At 37.7% G+C, this 13,816-nt stretch overlaps 1 protein-coding gene across 1 annotated transcript in view; it reads left to right on the plus strand.

The window, feature by feature from the left end:
- The window catches only part of CTNND2 (catenin delta 2), a 700,986-nt gene that overhangs the window by 525,662 nt on the left and 161,508 nt on the right, over positions 1-13,816 (plus strand). Inside the window, exon 14 of the mRNA XM_011364122.1 lies at positions 13,738-13,814. Coding sequence (XP_011362424.1) covers positions 13,738-13,814 — 77 coding nt within the window. The remainder of the gene's footprint in view (positions 1-13,737; positions 13,815-13,816) is intronic.

Consider the following 13,816-nt stretch of genomic DNA (forward strand, 5'->3'; position numbering starts at 1 on the left):
CCCCTTCTTTATACAGCCTTCTGTGATCCCTTCCCTTGGTGATCTTCTGTTATCCGAATTGTCATGGCATACCATCTTAGACAGTTAGTGGATTTTACTGTATACAACCCTGTACTGTAAATTTCATTTTTCACTGCACAAGTGCGTGTTTTATTTCCCCAAGTAGATCCTGCTTAATTTACTATACGTTACCCAGAATGCCTAGCAATACTTTGTTTTCATAGATGCTCACAAAATATCTGCTTTAAAACCGTAGAAATGGTGTAAGAAATGGGAAGTTCCCCCTAAATCTTTAACTTGGGGAGCAGATTAGCTTGGGGAATATGAGGGCAAAGAAAAGACATTTGGCAGAAAAATATGTAGTAACAAATGTTCAAATTTGGAGTTACGGAAATGAAACTCAGAAATATGAGTTTGAGAATGATCAGCAGAGATGATAGCTGTCTTCATATTCTTATCCTCTGCGATCATATTTTCTGTGAAAAACAACCTCTGAATAGAGTGTCTCTAAGAGGCAAGATCATTTGAAATATGAGAGCCCGTATTTATATCCCATCTGTGTCTCTCTTGTTTGTTACCTGTCCTTGGGAGATTTTCGTAGCCTCTTAAATCTTCAGTTATGAATCTGTAAGACGAAATCAGTAGCAGTACATCTCTCCCAGGGTTGGGGTAAAGATTTAATAAAACCGTGCATATGACATGTTAATGGCTCAGTAAATGAGGGTTATGACTACCATTGGCGTTACTGTGGTAGAGTGACAGTATCAGACAATTTTGGTTTAACTGAAAATAAGACCTAGTTTTAAAATTAGTGTTGTGGATAGAGGAAGGATTTTGTTTTAAAATTACCCTTCATCTCAATCTGGTTTTTGTTCAATAGTTTCATGGAAGATTATGGCTGTATATTTTGTAATAGAGGTCAACAGAATTAAATGCTTGCAAGAAAAATTATTTGTAAAAATACTTTCAAAACTGAATGTTCTTTATTCTGTGAACTCAAATAACTTCTTGAAGTTTCTCAAGCTGCCTGACCTGAGGCTGAAAAGAAACTGGCAAAAGATGAAAAGCAGAACATTCTCTTGTGTTCATCTATGCTGCTTCAAAGGACTGCCAGACACATCACTTCTCTCCAATTTCAAGAAGCAAATTTATGTGCCTGACGTTTGCCTGATTGTTCACCTGCATCACGGTCAGACTCTTGCCTGACCTTCATTTTCACCTACATGGGTAATGCCATTGTCTGAGTGTCTCAGCTTCTCTGTGTCTCAGCTTGCTCATCTGGAAAACAGAACCGGAGAAAGGCTGATATGAGGTAGTACATGCAAGATGATGAGTATAGATCCTAGCGGACAACAAGAACTCAAAAATGTTACATGTTTTTGGCTGTTTTTCTGTTCGTTTTTCCCAGCATGGTCTTATTTTGGATGCCCAGCTCAGCCATGCCCTGTGAAAATTTGAGATCCTTATATTGGAGCATCATCATGACCCAATGATGTCATTCATTTACTTGTTTATTCTCTCGATTATTCATCCGTTCAGTAAGCACCTCTTGAGGTTGTACTGAAAGCGAAGCTCTTTCACCCCGTTTATGTGAGAGCTGAGTTAAAACCTCAGTCTCTGGTTCCCAGCTGTCACTCTTTTCACTTTGCCTCCATGTCTTCATCATGGCTGCTTGTCTTTGAGAGCTGTAGGAACCAAGGATGCACTTTAAAATGACCCCATATAGAAGAGTGTCCCCAGCTTTCCAGGGATTCTTAGCCAAGGATGTTCCCACAGATTCACTTTGGGTCCTTACGTTGACTCCCACGGGAGGAATGAGGAGGATGTGTTACCTGTAGTATAGGAACGATGCTCCCAAGGTGATACCCATCCCTATCTTCGTACAAGGTTATATAATTTCATGTTTGCCTCCTCCCCCTAGGCCCAGAGGGTTTGAAATGGCAGCCTGGGTCCGGCAAGAAATGTGCTCGCTGTGTAATTTCTGGGTTATAGTCCTTAGCTAGAGCTACAAACACCATGACACCCAGTATTGTTCACACAGAGTCATGATTGTGGTTACTGGATGCCCTGTGGATTCAGGCATTTGTCAGGTTCTATATTTACCAAAGACGAAGTTAACTATCAACTCATTTTCAGGAATTCACGTGATTTGTCAGCTGTCAGCTCCCCTATAGGCCACCAGAAAAACCTTTTGATCAAGCAAAGCTGAGTTTTTTAGTCTTACTGTAGTAAGACAGAGTGCTACGTTGGGAAGAGTCTTAATAATGTCAGAAGGGACAATTGGGCAGGGTATTTATAAGGCCACAGGTCCTTGGTTAGATGGTTTTACGGTGGGTATTGCAACATGGTAAACAATTGGGATATGGCAGAGTTTGTAACAAACTCAATTTGGATTGATGACACAGTGAGGTGGGGGTCTTGAAATGCATTTTACTGAGGAAACTGTTACTTTGGTAAGCAAGCTGATTAAATCACAGTCTGAACTTGAGAGGCAGGTGTTTCCTGGAGCAGCCAATTAGTTTAGTCTATCCCGGGATCATTTAATCCAGGGCCAGAAATTATGGTGTTTTCTCCTGTACTTCTCTTTTTTAATTATCAGATAATGGGGTTGTTTGTCTCTCTCTCTCTCTGTCTCTCTCTGTCTCTCTCTGTCTCTCTCTGTCTCTCTCTCTCTGTCTCTCTCTCTCTGTCTCTCTCTCTCTGTCTCTCTCTCTCTCTCTCTCCCCCCCCACCCTTCCCATATCCACACTCATCATTTATGAAAGGGACAAACTTAGGTTGCTTTATTTAATACGTATAATCCGGGAGGCACAAAACTACAAGAAACATTACCAAAGTATAAGAAATCATTTTTATTGTCAGATAAAAGGACATAATCTTTAACTGCGGTCACTTTTAGTAAAAGAGGGCCCAGGGCCAGTTTCCAGAGATGATAAAACTCAACCTGAGTGCTTTGGTGACATTTTTTTAAGGTTCTGGAATATCCAAGGACATTGAAGAAAGCTATAGTTTTAAGCGAACCCAATTTTATATTCCTGTCGATCTCTTGGGAAATGAGAAATACAGAATTCTCTGGTTCCTGTCTAAAATGCTGTGATCAACATGAACTCATGACTTTCACAGATGGTTTCACTATCATACCTTGACATCTCGGTAGAGGAGGGAAAAAGATCTTTTTCCTCTACCCGTCTTAGGTTCTCCAGCTGAAGTCCTGTAATTTAGACAGGCAAAAGACAATGAGAGAAAAACAGAAAGGAGTTTATTCACATGTGCACCCAGTGAAGACTAACCCAGAGAGGTGGCTGGAATCGGAGCTTATGTACCATCTGAGGCAAGTGATGGGAAGGTGATGGAAACTGTGATAAACAAGGTTTGTTCAGTAAGATGTTAAACAGATTTAAGTCAGAAGCGGGAGACACTCTGCAGATTTCAATTTCCCTTACAAAAGAACAACTTGTGCCTGTTTTTAGAGCTTTTCCTGCCTCTATTGGTGCTCGATGGCCTGTAGCTCAAATTATCCATATGCCAAACAGGCATATTTTTCCGAGTGGCATGTTCTGGTACCCTTCACATGTAAATCATTTTTAAATACAATTAACTTTTAAAAAAATTACCATGGGAAGAGCTTCCCTGTTCTTAGTAGCTACATTGCCTTATTCTGATTGGTGACAAGCCTTGTTTCCCATGACGGACTCTGGCCTATTATTCCTTTATTGTAAATATTTAATAGAAGAATTCTAAAGAAACTACAATCTGCAGACTCCAACTTAAAATGGAAAGAGAGATCGGAGACACATCTGAGTTTTGAGTCTTTCTTCAAAAAAGTTCATCATTGTCTTTTCTCTATAAAATTATCTGGTTTTAAATTATGTTAATGAGGCCCTGAAAACAACAGTGAAGATCCGTTTTTAAACTAATCAACAATCTGAGTGAATATGGACCTCTCACTTTTACTAACCTGTACCAGCATGGTCTAAACTTCTGTTTGCTGCTAGTGCTAATATTTGAATATCAGAGCGTTGTAGGATCAGTTTTGGCTTTGGAACAAGACGATATCTCAACACCAATGGCTGTATCTTGTAACGGAGTTGTTCAAAAACTTCGAGAATTAAAATGTCTCACGATGGGGCCAGGTAAATTTAATCGGCTTAAACCAAACTTTGCCTGGTATATAATAACAGAGATCTGATTCGGTTTCTAAGTTAACCAAATTTTGGACATAGTTTGAAAATGAACAAGAATAATTCTCCCTGACTCTCAGCATTTGTGTGTATGTGATTCGTTTTTAAAAAGAGTCTATATTTGGACCAGAAACCCTAAGTGGCAATAGAAGGGTGACTGTTTGTAGTTACCGACTGTGACAATCCAGTTTTTCTCCCTGCTCACCCCACACGTTTATCAGCCCTGCGGCTCCTTCATCTCATAAGTATCTCACTGAGACCCTCAACTTAGAAGAACGCAGTGAGTCAGATTCTGAAGGATTAGCCTTTGCCTAGTTCCGTAGTCACTGCAGTTTCCACTGGAGGAATATGAAACGGAATTCAGATGTCATTTGATCTGGTCAGCCCACCCCTAGCTTTCTGAAAGGGAAATGTAAGAAAGCAGCATTTTAAATTTTTTATTATTTTTTTAAATTTAGATTTATTGTCAGTTACGTGGTGGGTTATTGTCAACTGCTCTTGAGGGAAGGTTTACAAAAGTAAGACAAAGTTTCAACCCTTAACAAAGGGTTTTCTTCCCCACATATATCCCGCAAATATGGATATTCTGTGGATGAAATGCATGAAAGCTCTGTCACTATATTCATTATCTGATCCAAATTTTCTGAAACAATAATGTATATAGTTATTTTTAAAATTTCCTATGATTCAAGATGCTGTGTTAAAATTCTTTATATTTTTTATTAGCATTCTTATAACCATCTTTATTACTTTTTAAATTTATTTTTCTAAATAAGTATAGTTGATAGATAGTTTTATGTTGGTTATGTTAGTTTCGGGGGTACAATATAGCGATGTGGCATTTTTATACCTTACAGTGTGATCACCCCACTACTTCTAGTAATATCTGTCACCATATAAACGTATCACAATATTACCAACCATATCCTCCTTCCCCATTTCACCCCTCCCCCACCCCCTTCCTTCTGGTAACTATCCATTTGGTTTCTGTTTCAATTAATCTGTTTTTATTTGTTTTGTCTTGTTTTTAAATTCCACATGTAAGTGAAACCATATAGGATTTGTCTTTCGGTGCCTGACTTATTTCACTTAACATAATAGCCTCTAAGTCCATCCATGTTGTCACGAATGGCAAGATTTTATTTTTTTATGGCTGAATAGTAGTCCATTGTATATGTATACCACATCTTCTTTATCTGTTCATCTATCACTGGACACCTAGGTTGCTTTCATATCTTGACTATCGTAAACAATGCTGCAATGAACATGGGCGCATGTATCTTTTCAAATTAGTGTTTTCACTTTCTTTGGATAAATACTCAGAAGTGGACTTGCTGAGTCATATAGTAGTTCTATTTTTAGTTTTGTTTGTTTGTTTGTTTTTTCGAGGAATCACCAAAGTATTTTCCATAGCGGCTGTACCAATTTGTAATTCCACCAACAGAGCACAAGGACATGGAGAAAAAGGAGCCCATCACATGTTTTTAAACACTTTTCTACATGCGTTTAAAATGGCTATCACATCAATCCCCTGAGATAAGCATTCTCAAAGTAGCTTGCACATATCACTCTTTTTTAAAAATAATTTTTATTTATTTATTGACATATAGTCGACATGACATCATGTCAGTATAGTGCATATAACATTTACATTTATATATTACAATTTGATTACCATTGCAGCATAAACTAACGCCTCTGTTACATCTCATATTATCATTTCTTTTTTGTGATGAGAACAATTAAGATCTAGTCTCTTAGTAGTTTATAATACAGTATCGTTGACTACAATCACTATGCTGCACTGATTTATCAGCTAGTTGCAAGTTTGTGCCCTTAAACAACAACTCCCAATCCTCCCAGCCCTCAGCCCCTGGGAACCACCATTCTACTCTATTTCTACAAGTTTGGCTTTTTCAAATTCTACATATAAGTGATCTCACAGGGTATTTGTCTTTCTCTGAATTATCTCACGTAGCATAATGCCCTCAAGTTTTATCTAACTTGTAGCTAATGGCAAGATTTCCTTCTTTCTCATAGCTGAATAATATTCCATAGATACCACATCTTTGTTACCCATTCATTCATTGGTGGACATTTAGGTTGTTTCCATATCTTGGCCATTGTGAATAATGCTGAACCTAATACTGTGAATAATGCTACAGTGAATGTAAGAGTGTAGCTATCTTTTTGATATCCTCTCTTCATTTCTTTTGGATATATACCCAGAGTGAGATTGCTAGATCATATGGTAGTTCTATTTTTAGTTTTTTGAGGAACCTCCATACTGTTTTCCATAGTGGCTAAACTAAGTAGTACACAAAGGTCCCCTTTTCTCCACATCCTCACCAACACTTGGTATCTCTTCTCTTGATGATACCCATTCTAGTAGGTGTGAGGTGATACCTCATCGCAGTTTTGATTCTCATTTCCTTGATGATTAATGACGTAAAGCATCTTTTCATGTACCTGTTGGCCATTTGGGTATCATCTTTAGAGAAATGTCTATTCAGATCCTCTGACCGTTTTTAATTGGATTGTTTATTTTTTTTATTGAGTGGTATGAGTTCCTGGTACATTTTGGATGTTAACCCCTTATCCAATCTATGGCTTGCATTCATTTCTCCCATTCCATATGTTGCCTTTTCATTTTGTCTCTTGTTATCTTTGCTGTGCAGAAGCTTTTTAATTCTATGTAGTTCCACTTGTTGATATCCGCTTTGAACTACCCATAATAATGTCAAAATTTGGTAAACTTTAGCATCAAATCAAGATTAATGCTTTTGTTTTCAAAGGTATTAAATGAGCTGGTGTGTGATCTTTTTCAGACTATCACATATACCACCTGGAAAGACTCTCCAAACAACCCTAATTCACAATCTCACTGTGAGGGTCATGACTTCTTAGGAACAAGTTGAGAATGATTATATGATGCACCCCAGTGCTTGTGCATATACACGTGGACACACACATACGTGCACATGCACATGTGTGCATATAGGTACACATTTGCACATGTGTGTACTGATGCATGCACTTGCACACATGCATGTGTGCACACTCATACTTATATGCATATGCTTACACATGCTGACACACATGCGTACCTATGCTGACACACATGCGTACCTATGCACACACCACACACATGCACAGAGCATGAGTTCAGGGTGTCATGGGCCTCCAGATTTTGATCAGCCACCCTCTACCCACCCATGACTCAAGGTGCGAATGGGTGGGAGTGGAGAAGGCGGTGAGGGGCATCCCCCAAGCCCTATCCCATTCCCACCCGCAACCAAGGCAAACTTTGACATTTTTTGTAAAATAAACTTGTTTGCTCCCATTCTTCTCTCTTCTTCTTTCTCTTCCCTAGGTACCTAAATTTCCACTCTCAGAATAAGAAAAATGACAGATTTGTTCAAAATAAATCTTCATAGATATATGAAAAATGACAGATTTGTTCAAAATAAATCTTCATAGATATATTGTTAATTTTTAATTAATTAATTTAAAATAAATGTTAAAAGCATTCATAGAAAATCAGTTCAGCCCAAGATTTCTTTGGTTTGAGCCCTGCCCATGCTCAGGGATTTTGTTTTAGGTCTAAAGATGAAAAGCAGCTGAGAAGGTCATAGGCAAGTCTTGCATAGCCATAGGCGATATTTTATTTTATCAAGATTCAAGACTTGTGATTATTTAAATACTTTTTTTTTTTTTCAATTGGAGTTTCTTTATGATAGGGTTCATCTCTTTTAGAAAAAAACACACACACAATTACCCTCTGTTAAAACAATGGAAAGGATACAATGAAAGTAATTAAGATTTTATTAAAGAACTTTTAATAAACCAATTACTGCTCATGAATATGAATATCGAGGAAAAGAGCCATCTTGTGCCTGAAATAAAAATAAACTATATTTTAAATATATTTCGTATATATAATTAGTTATTTAAATGTCTTCTCAACTAAACCTACTGTCAGAATTATATTTGGAAACAGTAATAATTTTATACTGAAAAAAGGAAAGCTATCGAATACATATAATTAAAGGAAAAATGCTATAAAACAATTTTAGTTGAGATTATAATCTGAAAGAAATTAGTATATTTTTATCAGGTAAATTAAAATTTGCTAGTGAACATCAGCCAAAATACTAAAACATTTTTATGTTATTTTCAGATATGAATAAATGGGGTAGCTTGTTATGGCTGTTGAATACTACTGTGAGTTCAATTTATTCCACAGTTTTTCCACAAATTGAAATTTTAGTATTGCCTTGCCTAATATAGAATCATGAGGGAGTTAATATAAGAACATTACCCAAATGAAGCTTAGAGATAAGCCTTCTAATACTAAACTGATTAATGTTTTTTAATGATATAAACTTTTCTCTACTAGCTAAAAGTAGAATTTCCATAAAGTCAAGGGTTATAATCCCATTGAAATGACACTCTTTTGTATTCTTTTTTGAATTTATTATTTGTAACATTACATCTTGTATCTGCTATTTTATTCTTTCAAATTGTTCCTTCATTTTGCTGGCGCTATAATACTTGAGAATGTTCGATGCTTGGAGCACATGGCATCTTATAGGAGTCATATCATCTAATTGCTAATTCTGTATTTATTTCACCTATTTGGTGAGCATCTGCCGTGTGTCAGAACATGTTCTATGTGCTCTATGTGTTCTGTATGCTGTGAGCCCTTGGGCAAGGTCCTTGCTTTCATTTCATGGCTGAGACCTCATGGGAAAGAACAGTGAGCAAAGGACAGAAAATCAAGTAATGATAAAGCATGGGAATTATGTGTTAGTGATGAGATCGCTGTTGAAAATTAAAATAGGAAATCTGATAGCAAGCGTCCGGGAAGGTAGTTTAGAATGATCCAGAAAATCTCCGAGTTTGGCACATTTAAGGTACGAGGTGAAACAGAAAGAAGGATCAGCCTTGGACAGTTCTGGAGAATGTTTCAGACTGAGAGATCAGTAAATTCAAAAGATCCAAGTTACAAACGAGCTTGTGTTTCAAAAAGAAGAAATAAGGCCATGATGGCTAGAGCATAATGACTTGAGTTACAGGAATGGAAGGACCAGGAGGGCAGGTACTATTTTTTTCCACCAGTGTGCCTACTTTATCAAACAGAATCTGGGTCCTGAATATCCAGGGAGGGAACAGATGAATGGACGAAAGGATCTGATTGAAGAGGAATTTAGAGGCATAGAGAGAGGCCTGATCATGAAGCTGCAATTCGAGGTTTCGTTTTATTTTAAGCATAACAGAATATTTTAAAGGGATGTATGGTAGACTGAATAATGCGTCCCCCCACCCCACCCCCCACCCCTTAGGATGTCCACTTCCTAAATCTCAGAGCTTGTGAATGTTATCTTACATAGTGAAAGAGACTTTGCACATGTGATTAAGTGAAGAACCTGGAGATGGGAGATTAGCCTGAATTATCCAGCCTGGCTCATTGTAATCACAAATGTCCTTAGAACAGGGACGCAGGAGGATCAGTCATAGAAAGAGATGTGACAGTGGACGCTGAGGTCAGAGCGATGCCTGCCTCAAGCCAAGGAACAGCCTGTAGAAGCTTAAAAAGACAAGAAAATTCTCCCTTGGAGCCTCCAGAAGAAGCACCAGAAGCATTACCAGAAGGAGCACCACTCTGCTGATCCATTTTAGACTTTGCTCCTCCAAAACTTGAAGAATCTTTATTGTTTTTAACCATGGTATTTGTGGCCACTTGTTACAGCAGCAATAGGAAACTAATACATGATTATTACAAATTGAAGAAAGGTTTGGCCATTTAATAAGTTGCAAACGCGAAGAAGGATGTATTTTTAAAACTTAAATATCATTTGTATTCTAAATTAAAATACATTTTACATTCCGTTACAAAGTTGAATTGGATCCACCTTCCGATATTTTCTGTACTCAGAACAGGTGTAATGAGAGCATAGGAGAGCTGTAGGGGATAAAGGAACAAGTGGATCTACTCCTTAGAATGAGAGGAGTAACTAAGGGGAAAGTGTGCAGGGGAAATGGGTCCAGTTGCAAAGGGAAAGGAGAGAGGAGAAAGGCAAAAAAGAAAGTGGGAGGCCGAGAGGGAACGGAAGGGACATGAATAACTATTGCTACATAACAAATTACCCCCAAATTTAGCACCTTCAAACAACATTTGCCTTAAATAGTGTGTGAGTGGCAGGAATCCAAGAGCAGAAGATTCAAGGGGGTTCCGGCTCAGGGTCTCTCGTGAGGCTGCTGTCATCTGAAAGTTTGACTCGGGCTGGAGGGTCCACATCCAAGATGGCGCACTCACGTGGCTCTTGGCTGGAGGGCTCAGTTCTTCACCACGTGGGCCTCTCCAAAGGGCTGCTTGAGGGTCCTCACGGCACGACAGCAGGCTTCCCCTCAAACAAGCTACCCAGGACAGAGCTTGGAGGATGCCAAAATACCTTTTTAATGATCTAGTCTCAAATGTCCCTCACAGTCACCTCCACCTAGTATTTTGTTGGTCAGAAGTGACTCATGAGGAGAAGGATTGGTCTCGGCCATTTAAAGAGACTGTCAAAAAAATATGTGAACATTCCTTAAACCACCACAGCAGAAAGAGGAATGAGTGAAGAGAAATTTGAACAAAACACCTATTTCCCATTAGTTCACAGAGAATGTCTAGATGTGTTTGTTTTTCTCTACTAATTATCTCCTTTCAGCCATGTCTAATGGGTGATTGTGTGTGTGCGCATGCGCGTGCATGCACACGCGTCAAGACAGATATGAAGTTCCCAGCTGTTTCCCACTCCTGACACCTGCCGTACAGATCAACCGTCATCTCAAATGTCCCAGAGACTGCTCATTTCTACACTCAAGCTTGGCTCCGTGTCCACACAATCTAACCAAAGGTCAAAGATTTGAGGGGCCCCCTGAGACTGGTTTGCTCAATTCCCTCAAAAGAAATTTTTGCCCCTTTCCACCGGTTTTGCCCGTTCTTCTTTCAACCGGGGTTGTTAAGGTTTTCCTTGTTCGGGGTTCCCTTTTGTTTTTCTTAGTTTTCAGAAGGCCTTTTTTTTTGCGGTTCCAATTGAGGTTGGCAGTTTCGGGGAAAAATGGGTCAAGTGCACGGATAAGTTCATCGGAATATGAAGCACAGATGGAGCCAGCCTGGAAAGGTGGAATGATTGAGAACTAGGAAGCGGCTCTCCTTGCAGGATTCTGAATTAGGTTACACTAATTAATGAATTAATGAGAAAGGAGGGGAGAGAATAGCCCAATAAAGAGTTATTTTGGATCACATCTTATTTTCATACTTTCATTTCTTGTCAGATATCAGATTAGACCTTCACATTTTCTTTGATTTTCTTGTCTTCTGACCTCTTTTCTGTTATAATTATAACAGTGAAAATGGTTTTATTATCATAGAGCGCCTTTAGATTCTTTTAAATTCGTTGCATGTAGAAATGCAAAATTCTCTCTTTTACCGTTTAGTTTTTGGAGGAAATGTACTTTACAGCAAAACATAACCATATTTTAAAACATGCCCATATTTTAAAACATGCAAATTTCAGTTTTCTTGTGTTGGCGTTTTCAAATCAGAATTTAGAAATTAGAAAAACTTATGTTTACCTTGTATGTTTGCATTCTATACTTAGAAAAACAGATAAAACCCTTTAATGTGACATTTTCACAAAGTCACCCTCAAATTCTAGGGTAGATATTAATTTCGTTTTGATGTGCTTTTTAAAACTAAAAAAAAAAAACCATTATTTTACTAGAAAAATAATATTTTTCTAAGATTGCAAATGAACAAAGGTAATTATTTTGATTATTTAGATTATCCAAAATTTAGCAAAATGTTTCTTAATGGAATGAATAAAGAAACAGGTTCATATATTATTTAAAACAAAATAAGTGCATATGATAATATTTCTAGTATTTCAAATCAGTTCAAATAAGAATATATAGATTTGCATATATACTTATTTGTTATATATAACATATATTAGCATATTTATTACAAATATATAATGAACATATAATATAATATATCATATTGTTATGTTATATATAATACACACAAGTACCTTCTGTATACCATTGAGCATTTTTTGTGCACTCAATTTAGGATACCACTGGCAATGCAAACGTAGGACACAGAAATGTGGAGAAAAGTTTGTCGCATAGATGATATGTAAATGCACAGGCATGGCTGTGTTCCAATAAAACTTTATTTACAAAAAACAAGCAGGCAGGAATCGCTCTCAAGCCAACCCCTGTTCCGAAGGATTAATTTGTACATAAAAGGCACCAAAAACACTTTTGTTTCCTGTGCATTTACTTAAATAAAATTCTCAGTACGTGTTATTTTGAAAGATAGTAGGAAGAGTTTCTCCCTAAAGTCCCATTTTTACAGAATTGATTTAAAACTGTTAGCTACTTTAGTTATTAACAATTTAACATTATCGACTTTCAAATTAGGATTATTAATGTGCTCGGAATAATATATTTAATAAGGGCAATGCAAGATAGTAGGAAAACCAGTTTCAGAAATAAGTGTGTTCTGTTCATTCTATTCGTAACACAGTAGACAAAATACAATCTTGTCTTAAAAACTATTGAAAACTTATTAAACAAGTAAATTGGAAATTGTGTTTCTTAAGACAACTATCATATTGTATTCCCAATATCTCCCGTGATGATGCCTATTACAGTTGGTAATGAGGGAAAATACAATCTTTCATAATAAAATGGGATATTATTTCCTGTTTCTTTTACCTTTATGTGTACAGCTTTGAACAGCTAAAAGAATAATTATTTTAAAAGCTTTTTCAAGTGATATATATACAGTACCTATGACCTTTACTAAAATTAATCCCATTGTAAAGCCTCTTTAAAAATATTTAAACCCTAAAACATTACATCTGTCCTAAAAAAAGTTTTCTTTTGCCCTGCCTACATTAATTACTATTCTGCCCTCCACTTTCTACTGCTCTCTTTGGCATTATAGAACGAAGAACAATCTGTAGATCCTCCACAAGCCTTGCTTTGAGAGAAAAGCTGACAAAACTTTCACAAATGACAGTAAATTTAAATTTCTTATTGAGCCCGTTGTCATCAGACCTGACGCTAAATTCTCCTAAGGTCCCGTGAGACAGTGACTGGTTCCACATGGGAGCTAAGTGGATCGGATGGACCACATGTGCAGATGGCGGTCGTGGATAAAACAGACAGACCCAGTAGTCCATTTCAGATCGCTTTCACAGCTCTTTGGTCTCAGTTCGAATTGAGGACTTTGAGTCCATTGTATTAAGAGTGAATGGAAGCCTGGTCAGTATCCTCGATTCAATTAGATCTCTCAGCCTTGGGTAGTCCCCCTGATGGAACAGAGATAAGCACGCAACACGTCCTCTGCCCACAGCACTCTTTTAAAGGCTTCACATACATGTTCTAAAGTTAAGGGTGCTCTGGGGACACTATCTCAGCCCTTCCTGCCAGTGCCGCTCACCCGATGAGGGAAAACGGTGGCCATCCAAAAGCTCCGTTTGTGTCTGTCTTCCAGGAGTCCTTTGGAACCTCTCGTCTTGCGACGCTCTCAAAATGCCAATCATCCAGGACACCCTGGCGGTGTTGACCAACGC

The sequence above is a fragment of the Pteropus vampyrus genome, unplaced genomic scaffold (assembly GCF_000151845.1).
Source record: "Pteropus vampyrus isolate Shadow unplaced genomic scaffold, Pvam_2.0 Scaffold94, whole genome shotgun sequence".
NCBI lineage: Eukaryota > Metazoa > Chordata > Mammalia > Chiroptera > Pteropodidae > Pteropus > Pteropus vampyrus.